This window comes from Scyliorhinus canicula, chromosome 3, assembly GCF_902713615.1.
Source record: "Scyliorhinus canicula chromosome 3, sScyCan1.1, whole genome shotgun sequence".
NCBI lineage: Eukaryota > Metazoa > Chordata > Chondrichthyes > Carcharhiniformes > Scyliorhinidae > Scyliorhinus > Scyliorhinus canicula.
Window position 1 is genome coordinate 206,132,139 of NC_052148.1, and position 18,888 is coordinate 206,151,026.

Sequence of the window (18,888 nt, forward strand, 5' to 3'; positions counted from 1 at the left end):
CTTTCCTCTTGTTATTGGGTAAGCTTGTTAAATTTAGCTCGCTCGACAATGATATTGTTTCACAGACTGAAGTAGTTTTTATTATTTCATTGATTGTAGCTTTTTCTTTGTCAATCCATTGTCTAACTGGGTTAACGTTTGCACAGCCACACAATGCATATAACAGTGTGCTGACCTGCTCGCTACTCGGCTTCACTGCAAGGCCAGATGCGGTGTGATATCTGGTAAATCTTTGGTGCTAGTTTAACCATGCCTCTGCTTGGTTGAGACCTGCAACTTGCTGAAAGCTTTCAGGTAATGGCAGAGACTTTTCTATTCCTGTTCTTTCACCTCCTGTTACCATAGAATACGAAGTCCCGCCCGTCTGTAGCCAGTCCCACCGGCGTAAATCAGAGTAGGTCCCTTACCGGCGGGACCTGGTGGCGCGGGCGGGCTCCGGGGTTCCTGGGGGGGTTGCGGGGGGATCTTGCCCTGGGAGGTGCCCCCACGATGTCCTGGCCTGTGGTTGGGGCCGACCGATCCGCTGGTGGGCCTGTGCCGTGGGAGCACTCTATTCCTTCCGCCTCGGCCGCTGTAGTCCTCCACGATGGCTGATGCGGAAGTGAATCCCTGGGTGCATGTGCGGGGATGACGCCAGCCTGCGCTGGTGCTCCCGCCCATGCGCCGACTCGCACCGGCTGGCGGAGGCCCTTCGGTGCCGGTTGGCGTGGCGCCAGGCCCCTATCCCGCCAACCAGCGGGGCGCCAACCACTTTGGGGCGGGCATAGCCCCTGAAGGTGCAGTGGATTCCGCACATTTGGGGCGGCCCGACGCCGGAATGGTTCACGCCACTCCATCCCGCCAGGACCCCCCGCCCCGCTGGGTACGGGAGAATCCCGCCCCTTATACTTCATCTTCCGTCATGTCTCTGATTCTCCCCATTAGACAACAGTTAATTGAAGTAAGTGGCACCAGTTGAAGTGCTATTCACTGAAGTTGATATAAAACTATTTTGGACCATTATAGCAGGATGTGAGAATTCTCCCTCATCAAAAGAATGCGGATGAACCATTTCTCGCTGCTACCAAAGGATATTCCCCTTTGAACAGCAAGCGTAGGCAGTCTGCAGCACATCTTACAGGAGTGATAGCTCATCTTCATGACACCACCTGCCTAATAGCCAAAATGTTCCAAAGCAAATTGAATGTATTGGAGCACTTGATTCTATCTTTGCCCTAATAGTTGAACGTTTTAGAATATGGTTTCATGCCACACTCATAGTCGTACAATAGCCATACTGTAATCAGTTATTCAAGTAAAATAAACACTGCCCTGCATAAAAATGAAGGAACCACATGTTGACACTCAGGATTTTTAACTTGAAGAACTATGTTCCGAGAACCACTATCTACCTGCGGGTTTGCACTTCTCTGTGTTATGGCATCTGCATTGATATGGGCCAAGATTTTACAGCCCTGTCATGGTGTGTCTTCTGCCGATGGATGTGGCGAGCTATTTAAATTGGCGTGTGTGTGTGTGCGGGCGCATGTACAATCCAGGCCATGAAGCGCCTTCCCATAAATTTACGCCTTGTGACTCATTCCCATTGTTTACATTTCCGCTCGTGTATAGTCCACCACAAGAACGCTCTCGGAAAACCTGATTTGTCATCAAATGTTTGCTGCGTTGCTAGCTATGTCTCCACAATTTTAGAAAAATAATGAACCTGTTAACACTCAGGAACACTGCATCTGTCAATTCTTGAGGGCACATGGACAAGATAATTTGATCAATAGTCAGAATCTTTCAATAGTTTTCCTTGTAACAAAAGGAAGACTAAAATGCTATGACTGATAACACTATAGGAAGAACAATGAGAGTTATGGAGATACCCTCTGCATTAATTGTGCTGAGTCACCTGTTAACATCACTTATTTGTGTTGTGCCTTTAACGTAATAAAATTTCCCAAGGTACTTCACAGCGAACAGTTCTGCAAACCCACCTTCCATAAGAAATAGGTGCAAGATATTTGGCCCTTGAGCCTGCTCCAACATTCAATAAAATCATGTTTGATCTGATTGTGTTCTTAACTCTACTTTCTTGCCTGAAACCCACCACCTTAACCCTTGACCCCATTAAAGTTCAAAAATCCTGTATGCCTTTGCCCCATATCTCTTAATATGTTTGTTAAATATAAATCTATCGCTCAGTTTTTCTTTGATAAATTTAGAGTTTTCCAATTAAGGGGCAATTTAGCGTGGCCAATCCACCTACTCTGCACATCTTTTGGGTTGTGGGGGCGAAACCCACAACGGGGAGAATGTGCAAACTCCACACGGACAGTGACCCAGAGCCGTGATCAAACCTGAGACCTCAGCGCCGTGAGGCAGCAACGCTAACCACAGCGCCGCCGTGCTGCCCTTATCTATTTCTCAGTTAATTGTCCTGGCATCAATTACTGTTTGCAGAAGATAATTCCAAACATCTACCACCCTGTGCATATCGAAAGGTTTCTCACTTCCAATCCTGAAAGATCTTTCTCTAACTTTCAGACTAGCCCCCTAAGCCTTAGACTCCTGAACCAGCAGTAATAGTTTTCCTATAATGTTCCCAGTGTTGTGCAAAAGTAACAGCATATACCTCATTATATGAATGAATTTCATATTCATTTTTCATCGCCATCATTTAATATTCTACTGCAAAACATAACTAGCATGTCCTGGCATTGCAACAATATGAGCAACAGTGCCTCTCTGCTCCTCATGTGCCACCTTCTTTTCAGAGAAATACAAAGTAAAAATGGATGAATCATCAGCATTGTTTCCACCGTCATACCTTTGAGTAAATGGAAGTAAGTATAAAGGAGTAAGTGCTGGAAGTCAGTTTGATTGTCAAAAAAAACAAGATGGGTTGCTGATTTGGGTTGGACCTGTAGTTCATAGTTCCTGCATTCGACCTTTTTATTTCTAAATAACTGAGGACAGGTGTCAGGCTGCTCTACATAGAGAGCAGACAGCCTCCAGAATTCTGAAACATGACTGCAGCTTGTACTGAGCTTTTTTTTTTCACAAGCTTTTCTTATCTACAAGCTGTAACGCAATAAATCACTGCAGGGAATATGTTGGGCAGGATTTTTCGTCGGCCGACGCCAAAATCGGAAAGGCATTGGGCAGGGAATCGGTTTTGACTCCGAAATCGTGGCCGGCGCCGGGTTCACGCCAAATCGCGATTCTCTGGACTCCCGACAGCGGCATCAATGCGTTTCACTCCACATGTACAGTAAACGCCGTTTGCTATCATTAGCGGGCCTGACCCGGTATTCTCTGGGGCCTCCATGATTCTCCGCCGGGGAGCAATTCCCGACGGCGAGGATCACTTGTGCTTTTTAAAATCAGGAAACGAGCGCCGTGGCTGATGAGGGAGAGAGAGGAGGTAGGACTCAGAGAGGTGCAACCGTGGGCTGCAAGTCCTGATACTGGCCGGGCTAGAGGGGGGAGTGAGGGGACAGGCCGCATGGCTGGGGTGACCACTGTAGCAGTGTCCAGGCACGGACCGCCATTGCCACAGCCTGGAAGGCAGCCATCTTGCTGCGCACCTCACTGAACACACACCATGGTTCTGCAGAGTGACATCCACCGCATGGGTGCCCCCACTCCAGTCCCCATCCTCCACTCCACTACACCCCACCCTCCACCCCTGCACCCCAGACCCCACAACGGTACCACACCATCGGCCATACCACACCCCCTCCCAACCAGCTGCCATCCGCCGGCAGTGCAGCACGCAGTCCGCCAAAGGGCTATGCCCACAGTAGCCCTTACAGGAGGAAGCCAGATGGGAAGCACGGAACGTACCATTGGAAAGGGCCCCGCCAGCCGATGGCGCCACCGGCAACAGGGTCAGACGCCAGGGCCAGGACGTTGGGCACCGAGGGGGCCAGGGTTACGGGGGGGGGGGGGGGGGGGGGGAGAGGGGGAATGCAGGGGCAGGGTCTGCAGTGCCAACTGGAGCCACTGTGTAGCCTGTTGGACCTGGTTGTGCATGGGTATTCTCACCATGCTAACACGTTGGATTCTTACCCACTTTAGGAAATGGATATTGGAATTCAACCAGCAATGGTGGCCTTCCTCCTAGTCGCTGCAACCCTGGGGGATGCACTGCGGCTGTACGAGCTGGCGCTGCTCGAGGTAGAGGATACTGCAACAGCAGAGTGTGTCCCAGAGGAACAGGAGGCAGACGGTGAGGATGGAGAGACGGCTGCCAACAGGCTGAGGAGGTGGAAAGGAGGCGCCACATGGGGCCGCCCATGTACCGGCAGAGCCTGTCATTCGAGGACCTGCCACACCAGGCATGCCATTGAAGACTCTGGCTGAGCCGGGGGTTAGTGCAACATATCTGCCAGATCATGACACACCTGGCACTGGGGTAATGGGGCAGGACACCTGCTCCCATTGGCCGTCAAGGTGAAGTAAAAAACTTACTACTATTCTTCGAATTCTCCCTATTCCAAAAAAGGTCAAGATATTCTAAATGGTGAATAAGGATTCTCACTCCCTGACTCCTATGCAGACTTAGGTGGGTGCTACTTGGGTCAAACAAGTGTTTCAAGTTATCCCCTGGCATAACCCATATCTTCATAGAAGATCTCATCTACTTCCCACTTAGTAGCATCGATCCTGGGTCCTGCATTGCTAAGTAAGTAAAGTAGACTTTGTAATAACCACTGTTTCAGGTTAAAACTTTAAGTTATTTTGTTATTATTTTTTCTTTTAAAAGATAAAATCACTGTCTTTACAGAAAAGTAAAAAGATCTTGCTTCTGGATTCTCCTGGTCGGTTGATTAGACCTTTAGATCTACCTTGACAATCTCTCTTCTTTACCTTTTGGTTTTCTTCCGGTTGTTTTGCAATTCTGCTCGGTTTTCGTCTTCAGTCCATCCCATGACCGAGATCACTCTGCTAGCTGAGAGTGAGAGAGAGTGCCTGGCTGAGAGCCATTCAGGGTATATACCACCCATCGTCCAGCCTTAGTGATTACATGACATTATTTTAAAGTATTGTCTTCTGCTCCTTAACACAATACTTTTTTTGTCCATTTGATTCTACATCTAGTTTCCGTAATGTCTAACATGATAATGCTTTAATGTTAAGCTTGACCTTAGTTTGTCTTGACCTTAGATCACTGGCAGGGAGGCTTCCTGCTAATTATTCTGTGGCACTCCAGCCTTTTAATCCCTTATCATTTTTAAGCATTGTATTTTCTTGTATTCCTTAATGTTTCAAGTTATATTCTTCCCATTTTACAATTTAACAAAACGTGTTGACTGCTTTTTGAAAAGAAGCAGTTAGCTGCGGTGAATTGTCCCATATTAAAATCAACAGGGATTGATGCTACTCATCCTGGCCGCCCTGAGGTGGTTGTGCAGCTTTTTCTGGCACTGCTGGCTGGTCCGGACGGTGTTGCCCACAGTGCTGACCATTTCTGCCACCTGCGTCCAGGCCCAGCGAACGGCAGTGATTGCCAGCCTCCTTCCCACCCACCTCTCCTCCATGGCATCCAACAGGGTCTCCAGTTCCGCATCGTTCAATCTCGGGACCCCGCGTCTTGGTGCCACCTTTATGGCTGGGATGAGTGTGTGTGTGGGGAGTGAAGTGTGTATAAGCGGCTGCAGCCTGTCAGCCTCCTGAGTGTTAATCACGGACCCGGTGAATCCTGTACTGTTTCCCATTGGAATCGATTGAGTTCCATGTGGCGCTGGTGCTAGCCCCTTAGCGGCCGCTGAATTGGTTCAGGTGCGGCGCCAGTTTTGCTGTCCTGGAACTCCATGAATTCTGCCCCAGTGTCAACATTTAGTCTCAGGAACAGAGAATCCAGCTGGTTATCTCGCTATATGTTCCTCTCCTCACTAATTTAGTTGAGGTGTTTCACAGCATTAGCTCTGAAACAGGCCATTCAGCCCCACTGGTCCACACTAGCATTTATGCTCCATGCGAAACTCTTCCTACCATAGTGAGCACAGCCAATCAGCAGGCCCTTCTATTCTTTTTCCTTCATGCTCTTACCACATTTCCCCTTCTCGGCATTTATTCTATCCATCGCAAACCACCATTCGGCATTCCATCTACTCTCTGGATAAAGAGTTTTCTCCTGAGCACTTTATTGGAATTATTCGTGATTATTCTATATTCGCAACCTCAAATCTGAACTTGTTTATGTTAAGTGCAGTAACGCCTGAACTAAAAGAACAGACAGAGGAATTCCATGTAAATGTGATTGATATTTGTCAGCTAAGATCAGTTTATTATGTATAATCCAAATATGTTTCTGCCTACTTTAACATATGGCAATGATGTATGGGTCAGAGGGCACACTAGCTTTGCTTCTCTGTGACTTATATATTCTAACTGTGACTTTCTTTTCTCAATGTCTAGGTATTAATCCGTGAAAAAATTATAACTTATTTCTGTCATGTAGGCATGGTATTTAAGAAACAATTGAAGTTGAACCTTGATTTTAATTTTCTTTTCCAGAGCTTGACCATTGAACGGCTCGGCCGACGATCCCTTCTCATTAGTGGATTTGGTTTCATGGCTTTGTTCTTTGGGCTACTCACCATCTCACTTCATCTACAGGTACATAAATTCAAAAATCGCCCTTATCAAATCGTGGCTGTCTCAACAATCCTCTTGTTAGATCCCCCCATGCATACAGTGTTGCTCTCCTCTATTTTGAAGGCAATTATTTCACCTTTTATCTTTCTGCTCTCATCTTTTAGAAGATTAAGATTGCATAAACTCAACCCCCACTTAACGGTGTCTCAGTGGAATATCTTAAGGCCAAAGTTGCAAATCAATGATGAGCAGCGGAATTCTCCATTTGGGAGACTAAATACTGATGCTGGTACTGAATGGCGAGTGTTCGAAGTGGACAAAAGCGGTGCCAGTCCCAGAGCGATTCAGGTCCCGTCACTGGGCTAGAACCGGCGCCACGTAGAACTTGCACAGTTCCAATGCATGCTGGCCCTCATCCTGCCAAAATGATGGTACTGGTTGCGCTGAAGCAGACTCATCCCGTTGTTGGGTCGGCTGGGACCAGAGGGTACCTAGGTGGGTGGCCGAGGAATGCACCCATATGACCCGTGGCACTAAGTTCACAGTGGGCAGTCAGCAGCATGTGCAGCCGGATGGCAGCCTTGCAGGCTACGGCAATGATGGCCCGTGCCTGTCCACCACGACCCCACGGCCCACATCCTGGTCGCTACTTCCCCCAGCCCTGGCAGACGTTCCCCTGCCAACGGCACAACTGTCAGCACACTGTAACGATGTTGGCCACTTTTTGTACCCCCTCTTTCTCTCCCTCAGCAACCACAGTACATGTGTCCTGAATTGAAATACCACAAGTGAACCTCGCCATCGGTAATTCCTCCTGGTGGAGGTGGAGCATCATGAAAGACCCGGAAAATTCCGAATTGGGCCCATTAATGATATGCCAGTGGTGTCAACTGTACCATTTGCGTACCCATGCCGCGTGAGGCGTAGAACACATTCACGCTGCTGTCGAGGGACCAGAGCATGGCATTCCATTTGCCGCCTGACATATGAAGCCTGTCACGTTAATTTAATCGTCACAGCGGGCCTGCTTGCACCACCACCCGCTGTTGCCTCCCCCCTCCCCTCACATAAACTGAGGAGCACCAGAGCTAACTTCACAGCAAGTGATGATCACTCTCTTGCCTTGTATATTGGCCCACTGAGAGCCGCAACACGGGCCCATCACACTGGGGAGACGTTACACAGACACTTGGAAGGGGGAACAGGATAGTCGGGGAGGCGAGCGGGTGTGGTATGGGGGGAGGAAGGGAAATGGGAGGGGGAAGTGGAAGGATTGGGGGCACTGGAGGGATTGGAGCAAAGAAGGGTTTGGGGAAGGGGTTTGGGGGAAGTGGGGATTGGAGGGAATTGGAGGGATTGGGATATAGTGGAGGAATGGGGGAGGCGGGATTTGGTGGGAAGGAGGGTAATGGGGAGAAGGAGACATTGGGGGGGGTGGAGGGAAGGAAGGATTGGTGGGAAGGGGAATTGGGTGGCAAGGAGGGAATGCGGTTGAGGGGGAGGGGGGGGTTGTGCACGGGGGTAAGGGGTGAGCTGATGGACAAGGCCTCATCCTACGAGAATCAGGCGAGGGTAAGGGCCTCCTTGGTCCTCCGGGGATGCCGGGCCCTTGCCTCTGCCTGTCCTCAATCCTCCGGCTCCTCCTGCGGGTCATCCCCGAGCTCACTCTCCATCCCCTCCTGGTCTGCCTTGTCCTCCTCCTCAGATGAGGCTGCATGTCCCTCCTTCACCTTCTCCAGAATGTTGCCCTGCTGCTCTGCCAGGTTGTGGAGGGCACAGCAGATCACCACAAAGCAGGAAACCCTCTGGGGGGTGTACTGCTGTGTGCCACCAGAGCAGTCCCATGCATCGCTCAATGACAGCGCAGGTAGCAGCATGGACCTTGTCATATTGGATCTATAACCTTGGTCTCCGGCCTCCGCACTTCCATCATCAGGCTGGACCTCCAGGGGTACCCCTTATCACCCAAGAGCCAACCCATTATCCTTGGGTGGTCCTCGAAGACGCCGGGGATCTCCAAGTGTCTCAGGATATAGCTGTCATGCATGCTTCCTGGGAAGCATGCACACATGTGCATGATCCAGAGGGGGTGATCGCACATCAGTTGAACATTCAGGGAATGGAATCCTTTCTTGTGAATGAAGAGCACTCCCGATGTCCTGGACTATGCTAGGCGACATCATGCCATCTATTGTTCCTGGACCTTGGGCACCCCAGTGATTGTGGAAGATCCTGCACCAGCCATCTTGGTGGGCCGGGCCCAGCTAAAAGTTCATAAGGTCCAGACACACAGTGCATCGGTGACCTCATGGACACACTTGTGGGCTGTAGATTGGGAAATGCCGCACAAGTTCCCGCTTGTGCCCTGGAATGATCTGGTTGCATTGAGGTTCAGGACTGCCGTGACCTTTACGGCCACTGGGAGCGGGTGTCTGATTGACAGCTACAAGTGCTTATGAATTCTTTGATGGGCAATGTTTGTTGTTACATGGGATTAAATAATTGAAAAAAAATTAAATATAGTCAATGGGCTTTTGTCAATGAGAGTTTATTTTTAAACAGTGAATGTATTAGTAGACACTGGAGCTTTATTTTACTTCCTCTCAGCATGGGTCCTGAGGTTTGCCTATGGGGGATATCAGGAAAGTTGGCATGGATGGTTTTAGCACAATGAATAATGGTTGGGGGCACTGGTTGGCACTAGTTTGGCATAGGAGCTGTAAAGATCGACGGGAGGTAGGTGGGGGCACATATTTGCATGGAGGGCACCTAGCGGCAATAGGGAATTGGTTAAGGGGCATAGGTTGGCATACAGCCTATAAAAGGAAATTGGGATTGGTAGAGGGGCATCAGTTGGCATAGGGGCTATAGAGGGCCATGAAGATGGATAGGGGTCATAAGTTGGCATAGACGATTTGAGGAGCCATGGAGGTGAGTGGGAGTCATGAGTTGGCATGGATGGGGCATTGGGATGTGTGGAGTGTGAAGGGATGTGAGAGGGTGTGATTTATATGGCTGTTATTGTTTTGCAGCTGGGACAAAGTGCTGGATCATCAAGGCCAGCCCTTTGCCCAGCCCAACTCTGCATCCCCCTGTGCTGCCTCCCTTTGTGGGAGTGAAAGTTCAAGCCATTGCAAAATGAATGGAGGGGATGGTGAAACATTATCCTTAATAATTGTCAGAACATATGGGATTTGATTCAAAGTAACAATGCAATAACTTATGTAATGCAGTACTAAAACCTTGTGTGCTAAGGAACTACCTCCCATTGCTGGAACATCCAAAAAGGACTTCTGATTCTAAATGTTTATTGGAGATATGTTGCATTTTGTAAACTGCATAAATCAAACGAAATAAGGACTCACTGTAATCTTTCCCCCAAAGATGCTCTCTACAGTATAACTGCTTGATTAATTCACAGTTGCACCCTCCAATAGCACCAGTCCCAGTAAAGCCTGCCTTGACTTCTCTCAGTGGTAAATATCAAGATTGTTTTCCTTGACAAGGTATGCTTATAATCGGCATTAAACTTGTTATAATTCCTGTGTTAATATTACTGAGTGTCAATGTTCTCAATTTGGAGGTAATATGTTGAACTGTAATTGTTTTCTGAAGATTTAAAGAAAATTTGTGTCTCAACAAGTGGCAGGGATTCTTGACATTGTGTTTATATAACTTGGGATTTTATGTTTATTCTACAGAGCAAAGTTGTTTGGATGCCTTATGTAAGTGTGGTCGCCATTCTTGGTGTAATAGCAGCATTCTGCATTGGCCCAGGTAAAGTTTAAAGTAACATCACGTAGGTAACTTTTAAAATATTAACGGGCATAAAGATTATCATTAAGAGCATTCACTGCACAGGGTGCAGTTATATTATTGCTTTGATGTGAAGATTTTTCACTTTGCACTGAAGTAGAAATGAGAATATTTCCTGGAATTGCCATGGGGGATCTCCAGCAGCGAATCAATAAAACCCTGGAGAAATGATGTAAGATACTAAAAATTGCTGTTTGCACCGCATGTGAAGGTTTCCACTGATGTTTCCCTGAAATTAGGGTGTAAACTCAAGAGAGTCCTATGCTAATTCAGGGTGCATAACTTTAGAATCCAGTGTCAACCTTTCTGTGGAGCAAAGTGACACAAGTGTCCTTGGAACAGACATTTCCACATCATTTGAGATGGGCATTTTTTGGAATGTAACTCCAGTGATCTAGAAGCCTAGAGACCCTGTATACTTAATAAACGTATAAAGTGTTATTTTAAATATTTTAGAATAATAATCTTTATTGTCACAAGTAGACTTACATTAACACTGCAATGAAGTTGCTGTGAAAATCCCCCGGTCACCACATTCGGTGCCTGTTTGAGTACACAGAGGAAGAATTCAGAATGTCAAAATTACCTAACAGCACGTCTTTCGGGACTTGTGGGAGGAAACCGGATCACCCGGAGGAAACCCACGCAGACACGGGGAGAACGTGCAGACTCCGCACAGACAGTGACCCAAGCCTTGAATCGAACCTAGGACTCTGGCGCTTTGAAGCAACAGTGCTAACCAGTGTGCCCATGCCGCCCATGGGTGACATTATCATCTCTGCTCTCACCACATTTAAAAATGAATTAAAATTTAATGAGCCTCTGCTCACAATTATAAGCCCTCATCCATAGAGATCCCACTGACCAAGCTAACTTGATTTGATTTGATTATTATTGTCACATGTATTAATATACAGTGAAAAGTATTGCTTCTTGCATGCTGTACAGACAATGCATACCGTACATAGGGAAGGAACGAAAGACTGCAGAATATAATAGAACATAGAACATAGAACATAGAACAGTACAGCACAGAACAGGCCCTTCGGCCCTCGATGTTGTGCCGAGCAATGATCACCCTACTTAAACCCACGTAACCCGTATACCCGTAACCCAACAATCCCCCCATTAACCTTACACTACGGGCAATTTAGCATGGCCAATCCACCTAACCCGCACATCTTTAGACTGTGGGAGGAAACCGGAGCACCCGGAGGAAACCCACGCACACACAGGGAGGATGTGCAGACTCCACACAGACAGTGACCCAGCCGGGAATCGAACCTGGGACCCTGGAGCTGTGAAGCATTGAGGGTCCCAGGTTCGATAATGTTACACTTATAGCAAGGTGTAGAGAAAAGATCAACTTAATACAAGGTAGGTCCATTCAAAAGTCTGATGGCAGTAGGTTAGATGCTGTTCTTGAGTCGGTTGGTACGTGACCTCAAACTTTGGTATCTTTTTCCTGACGGAAGAAGGTGGAAGAGAGTATGTCCGGGGTGCGAGGTCCTTAATTATTCTGGCTGCCATTCTGAGGCAGCGGGAATTATAGATAGAGTCAATGGATGGGAGGCTGGTTTGCATGATGGATTGGGCTACATTCACAACCTTTTGTAGTTTTCTCCGGTCTTCGGTAGAGCAGCCTCCACACCAAGCTGTGATACAACCAGAAATAATGCTTTCTATGGCGCATCTGTAGAAGTTGGTGAGGGTCGTAGCTGACATGCCAAATTTCCTTAGTCTTCTGAGAAAGTAGAGTCGTTGGTGGGCTTTCTTTTTTTTAATAAATGTTTTTTATTGAGTTTTCATATTTTATATATGACAAATTACAAGTTATTAGAGAGAGAGAAAAAAAAAAGGAAAAAAAGGAAAACACAAAAATTTAACATGAATATTTACAGGTAAGCATCTTCATAACAATAATTGTGGCCGCCCCCTTTAGCCAGCATACATATTTTACATTCCCCAATATGGCTGAGGCACATGTTTATAGGCATTTATTTATAGTTTGGTTTTGGGCCTTGGCTTGCCATCAAACCCCCATACCGAGCCCGTATCCCCCCCCCCCCCCCCCCCCTCCCCTCCCCCCGGCTACCTTCCCCCGATTCCCGTCCATTTTCCCCTGGTTCTTGGCCACCCGACTATTCTTCCTCATGTACGTTGGCCACAAACAGGTCCCGGAACAGTTGCATGAATGGCTCCCACGTTCTGTGGAAGCCGTCGTCCGACCCTCGGATGGCGAATTTGATTTTCTCCATTTGGAGAGATTCCGAGAGGTCGGACAGCCAGTCTGCAGCTCTGGGTGGTGCTGCTGACCGCCAGCCAAACAGGATTCTACGGCGGGCAATCAGGGAGGCAAAGGCAAGGGCGCCCGCCCTCCTCCCCAGGAATAGATCTGGCTGGTCTGAAACCCCGAAGACCGCCACTATCGGGCATGGCTCCAACCTCACCCCCACCACTTTGGACATAGCCTCGAAGAAGGCTGTCCAGTACTCCACAAGTCTGGGGCAAGACCAGAACATGTGGGCGTGGTTGGCCGGGCCTCTCTGGCACCGCTCACATTTGTCCTCCACCTCCGGGAAGAACCTACTCATACGGTTTCTCGTTAAGTGGGCTCTATGTACCACTTTTAGTTGCATCAGGCTGAGCCTTGCGCACGTGGAGGTGGAGTTGACCCTATGCAGTGCTTCGCTCCAGAGTCCCCACCCTATCTCCATCCCCAGGTCGTCCTCCCATTTCCTTCTTGTTGCGTCCAGTACGGTGTCGTCCCTATCTACCAGTCGGTCATACATGTCACTACAGTTCCCTTTCTCTAGGATACTTGCGTCCAGTAGGTCTTCCAATAGTGTCTGTCGTGGCGGTTGTGGGTACGTCCTTGTCTCTTTTCGTAGGAAGTTTTTGAGCTGCAGGTACCGTAGCTCGTTCCCCCCAGCTAGCTGAAATTTCTCTGTCAGTTCGTCCAGTGTTGCGATCCTGTCGTCCGTGTATAGGTCCCTGACTGTCAGTGTCCCCCCGTCCTGCCTCCACCTTTTGAAGGTGGCGTCGGTCAGTGCTGGTTTGAACCTATGGTTGTTGCAGATGGGAGCCTTGTCCGACATTTTGTACAGGCCAAATTGCTGCCGCAGTTGGTTCCAGGATTGGAGGGTGGCTGTCACCACTGGGCTGGTGGAGTGTTTTTTGGGTGGGGATGGGAGTGCTGCCGTGGCGAGGGCCCGGAGGGAGGTTCCCATGCAGGAGGCCTCCTCCGCACGCACCCACTCGGCTTCTGGCTCCTGGATCCATCCCCTTACTCGCTCGGCTGTTGCCGCCCAGTGGTAGAATTGTAGATTCGGGAGGGCTAGCCCCCCCCTGGATTTTGTTTTTTGTATGACCTTCTTTGGGATCCTAGCATTTTTACCCCCCCCCCATACGAACGCCATGATATGTTTGTCCAGCGCTTTGAAAAAGGCCTTGGGGATGTAGATCGGAATGGATCTAAACAGGAAAAGGAACCTGGGCAGTACGTTCATTTTGATCGTCTGGACTCTCCCCGCGAGGGAGAGCAGGAGTGTGTTCCATCTTTGCAGGTCCTTTTTAACTTCCTCCGTCAGGCTGGTGAGGTTCCATTTGTGGATCCCTTTCCAGTCATGGGCTATTTGGATCCCCAGGTAGCGGAATTTATTTCGGGCTTGTTTGAACGGCAGCCCCTTTAGTGCTGCCCCCCCCCCCCCCCCCCCCCCCCCCCCCCTTGCGGGTGTACTGGGAAGATCTCACTTTTGCTCATGTTGAGTTTGTAGCCCGAGAAGGCTCCAAACTCTTTCAGGAGCGCTATGATTCCGTCCATGCTGCTTTGTGGGTCCGAGATATAGAGGAGCAGATCATCCGCATAGAGTGAGACTCTGTGCTCTCTACCTCCCCTTCGGATCCCCCTCCAATTTTTTGCTGCCCTGAGCGCGATTGCTAGCGGTTCGATTGCTAGTGCAAACAGCAGCGGGGACAGTGGGCATCCTTGTCTGGTGCCCCTGTGCAGCTGGAAGTATTGGGAGTTGGTATTGTTGGTCCGTACACTCGCCATGGGAGCGTTGTATAGGAGCTTTACCCAAGCGGTGAACCCTGTTCCAAGCCCGAACCGCTCCAGTACCTCTATGAGGTATTTCCATTCGACTCTGTCGAAGGCCTTTTCTGCGTCCAGGGAGACGATCACCTCTTGTGTTCTCTCCCCGGAGGGGGTCATTATCACGTTCAGCAGGCGCCTGATGTTCGCGGTAAGCTGTCTACCTTTGACGAAGCCCGTCTGGTCCTCTGTGACCACCTCAGGTACACAGTCTTCTAGCCTTTTGGCTAGGATTTTGGCCAGTATTTTGGCGTCTGCGTTCAGCAGAGATATGGGTCTGTATGACCCACATTCCGTTGGGTCTTTCTCTTTCTTAGGTATCAGCGAGATTGAGGCCTGTGCTAACGTGGGTGGCAGTGTGCCCCTAGCTAGCGAGTCTGTGAACATCTCCCGCAGGTGCGGGGCCAGCGCTGTCGCGAATTTTTTGTAGAAGTCCGCCGGGAATCCGTCCGGTCCCGGCGCCTTCCCCGTCTGCATGGAGCTAATGCTCTCCATGATCTCTCCCAGTGCTAGTGGTGCTTCCAGATCCCGTTTTCTGCCCTCTCCCACGACTGGTATGTCCAGTCCATCAAGAAACCGGTTCATCCCAGCCTTCCCCGTTGGGGGCTCCGAGGTGTATAGCTCTTGGTAGAAGGCCTTGAAGGTTTCGTTAATCCTCTCTGGTTCTGTTTCCCACGTGCCTCTGGTACCTCTGATTTGCGCAATTTCCCTGCTGGCTGCCTGCTTTATCAGCTGGTGTGCCAACAGGCGGCTGGCTTTGTCTCCGTGTTCGTACAGGGCCCCGCGTGCCTGGCGGAGTTGGTGTACTGCTTTCCTGGTGGAGAGCAGGTCAAAGTTCCTTTGTAATTCTTTTCTCTCCGCCAGGAGCTCTACGGTCGGGGCCTCGGAGTATTTACGGTCTACCTCCAGTATGGAGTCGACCAGCTTCTGCCTAGCCACCCTTTCCTCCCTATCTCTTTGCGCTTTGTAGGCAATGATTTCCCCTCTTAGTACGGCCTTAAGCGCTTCCCAGAACGTGGAGGATGAGACCTCCCCGTTTTGGTTGTTCTCCGTGTATTCCGCTATGGCCCGCGCTATCCTTTCGCTGAAGGCCTTGTCAGCTAGTAAGGCACCGTCCAGCCTCCATGTGGGGCGCTGGGCCCTTCCCGTCTCCAGCCGCACGTCCATGTAGTGTGGGGCGTGGTCTGATATCACAATTGCGGAGTATTCCACCTTGTCTATCCCTGGAAGCACCGTTTTCCCCACCACAAAGAAGTCAATTCTGGTGTACACATTGTGTACTGGGGAGAAGAAAGAGAATTCTTTCTCCCCCGGGTGGGCGAATCTCCAGGGGTCCACTGCTCCCATCTGCTCCATATAGTGACTGAGTTCCCTTGCCATGTTTGAGGTTTTCCCCGTTCTGGGGTTTGATCTGTCCGTCTTTGGGTCCTGTACACAGTTGAAGTCCCCCCCCATGATTAGTCGGTGCGTCGCTATGTCCGGGATTTCTGCCATGGTCTTTTGGATGAAGCTTGTGTCGTCCCAGTTGGGCGCGTACACGTTAACTAGAACTACCGGCGCCCCATCCAGGGCCCCGCTGACCATGACATACCGTCCCCCTGGGTCCGTAACCGTCTTTGTCGCCCTAAACATTGTCCTCTTGCCAATCAGGATCGCCACCCCCCTGGCCCTTGCCCCATAACAGGAATGATAGGTTTGTCCCACCCAGCCCTTTCTTACCCGCAGTTGGTCCTGCTCCCTCAGGTGCGTCTCTTGGAGGAAGACTATGTCGGCCCTCATGTTTCTAAGGTGGGTGAGGACTCTAGATCTCTTCACTGGGCCGTTAAGTCCCCTTACGTTCCAGGTGACTATTCTGGTGGGGGGCTTCTGCCCCCTCGCTCCTGTGGGGTTAACCATATTTGTCCGGTGGACGCGCCCCTGCCCTCTGGGGTTTCCCTTTGTTAGGGGGCCGTCCAGGATGTCCACTATCACTGCTCTCCCCATGCGGTCGGGTCCCTGCGCTCCGGGGTTCCCCCTTGTCCCGGGGACACCCGCCATGGCCGTCCACTGTGTGTCCGCCACGCGGGTAGTCCCCTGCACTCCGGGGGGCCCCTTCACCCACAGACCGTACTGGGTGGGTGCTTGCAGCGGTTCCCTGTTTCGAGCCCTTGTCTGTGGCACTTTGTGGCCCTATTCCCTTTCTGGCCTCTTTTGTCCCTTCGTCCCTGCATTTCCCCTCCCTGGTCTCTCGCCCCCCGAGTGCCCCCCCCCCCCCCCCGCTCTATCCCTTTTCCCCCCTCCCCTGTATACCCCTCCATTGCCCCTCTCTCCCCCATTCCTGTCCCCATTTGCTCTCTCACCTTTGATGGGTGATCCCCCCCCTCCCCTGCCTGGCGCCTTCCCCCCTGTTGGGGGTGCGCTGCGGCCCTGCTCTGTTGCGCGCCCCCGTCGCTAGCTTTCCTGCTAGCACAGTGGCTCCCCTCTCGGAGGTTGCTGTCCCGCTTCTCCTCTCCCCTCTCCAGTACTCCCGTTCCCTCGTGCCGGGGCCTGGCCTCCCACCTGGAGCGGGCCCTTGGGCATTGGGTTGTTTTTCGTTCTGGATGTTCCTGCCAGGGGGGAGGGGGCTGGCTTTGCCTCGCCCCTCCCCACCCCCCCGTCGGCATGACGTTTCTCCTTGCCATGGGCCCCTCGTCCCTACTTCCCATGGCGTTTTTCCAGCCCGTGTTCCTCGACGAATCTATTCGCCTCGGCAGGGGCTGTAAAGAAATATTCCTTGTTTTGGTATGTGACCCAGTGTTTTGCTGGGTACAGCATACCAAAACGTACTTTGTTCTTGTAGAGAGCTGCTTTCGCTCTGTTGAACTCCGCCCGTCTCTTAGCTATGTCCGCTCCAAGATCCTCGTAGATTCGGATGGCGTGCCCGTTCCATTTGCAGGCCCAGCGCAGGATTGTCTCCCTATCCCGGTACCGGTGCAGTCTGGCTATAACTGCTCTCGGTTGTTCCCCTGCCTTGGGCTTCGGGCGCAGTGACCGATGAGCTCTGTCCATTTCCGGTGGGGTGGGAAAAGTTTCCCGCCCCACTAAGGAGCCCAGCATCGCAGCCACGAATGTTGTGGGATTTCTACCCTCGATCCCCTCTGGCAGGCCCACTATCCTAATATTTTGCCTTCTCGAGCTGTTCTCCTGGTCGTCTACCCTGCCCTTCAGGCTCCCCTGTGCTGCACTCAGTTTCGCCATTTCCCTCTCCAGGGACATGACCCGGTCGCTCACGTCAGTCGCTGCCTTCTCCAGCTCTTTAATGGTTGCCCCCTGGGCTTCCAGTATCTTCCCTTGGGCATCCACTTTCTTCTCCAATCTGGTCAGAGCCTGCTGCACCCCTGACATGGCCCTGGTCACTGCTGCCTGTGCTGCGGCCTCTGCGTCTGCTTTTAACTCTGCCTTGATTGCCTGCAGCTGCTCCCTCACCACCTCGGCAAAGGCTTCCTTCCAATTCACGCCCCCCTCTAACCCCAGGGGAGAGGTTGCCCGCCCGTCCAGCTCTTTTGGATGCGGCGATACATCCTTCCCGCTGCTTCGCGGGTTGACTCGTTCGCCCAAGCTGGCTTGCCCTTTGCCCCGTCTACTTCCGGTGCCCCCTTTCTCTTGGCTCCCTTCTGGCATTTTTTTCTCCCCCTTCCCCTTCATCTTTTCTTCTCTCCTTGTTCTTCTTTTCCCCCTTTTCCGCACCCTATTTTTATTTTATTTATTATTATATATATATATATATATATATTTTTTTTTTGAATAAAAATTTATTTCCCCCCCTTCTTTCCTTTACCCCTTTATTTTACCCCTTTTCTCTTTACCAGTTTTCTTTTGGGTTTTTTTAAAAAAAGAACAGAAATATAAGTCTCTTTTTTCTTTTGTTTTCTCTCCCCACTCACCCAGGAGAGAGAGAGAGAGAGTCCCTTTGTCCTTGCCACGTGGTGGTCACTGCAGTTGGGGGGGGGAGGGGCGAGTGGGCCGGTGGTCGCTGCCGGTAAGGGGTGGGGGGGTGTCCCCGCTGCTGGTTGGGGGGGGGGGTCCCCGCTGCTGGTTGGGGGGGGTCCCCGCTGCTGGTTGGGGGGGGTGTCCCCGCTGCTGGTTGGGGGGGGTGTCCCCGCTGCTGGTTGGGGGGGGGGTCCCCGCTGCTGGTTGGGGGGGGGGTCCCCGCTGCTGGTTGGGGGGGGTCCCCGCTGCTGGTTGGGGGGGGGGGGTCCCCGCTGCTGGTTGGGGGGGGTCCCCGCTGCTGGTTGGGGGGGGTCCCCGCTGCTGGTTGGGGGGGGGGTCCCCGCTGCTGGTTTGGGGGGGGGTCCCCGCTGCTGGTTGGGGGGGGGGGGAGAAAAGAGGGCCCGCCGCTGCCGCACCGCTCCCGGCCCGCGTCTGGGGGG

General features: G+C 51.0%; 1 protein-coding gene across 7 annotated transcripts in view; it reads left to right on the forward strand.

Annotated features, from left to right (window-relative positions):
• The window catches only part of slc2a9l2 (solute carrier family 2 member 9, like 2), a 630,183-nt gene that overhangs the window by 488,572 nt on the left and 122,723 nt on the right, over positions 1-18,888 (forward strand). For all 7 annotated transcript variants that reach the window (XM_038792065.1, XM_038792062.1, XM_038792063.1 and 4 more), the window contains 2 exons: positions 6,511-6,612; positions 10,293-10,368. In XM_038792065.1, the coding sequence (XP_038647993.1) occupies positions 6,511-6,612; positions 10,293-10,368 (178 nt within the window). The remainder of the gene's footprint in view (positions 1-6,510; positions 6,613-10,292; positions 10,369-18,888) is intronic.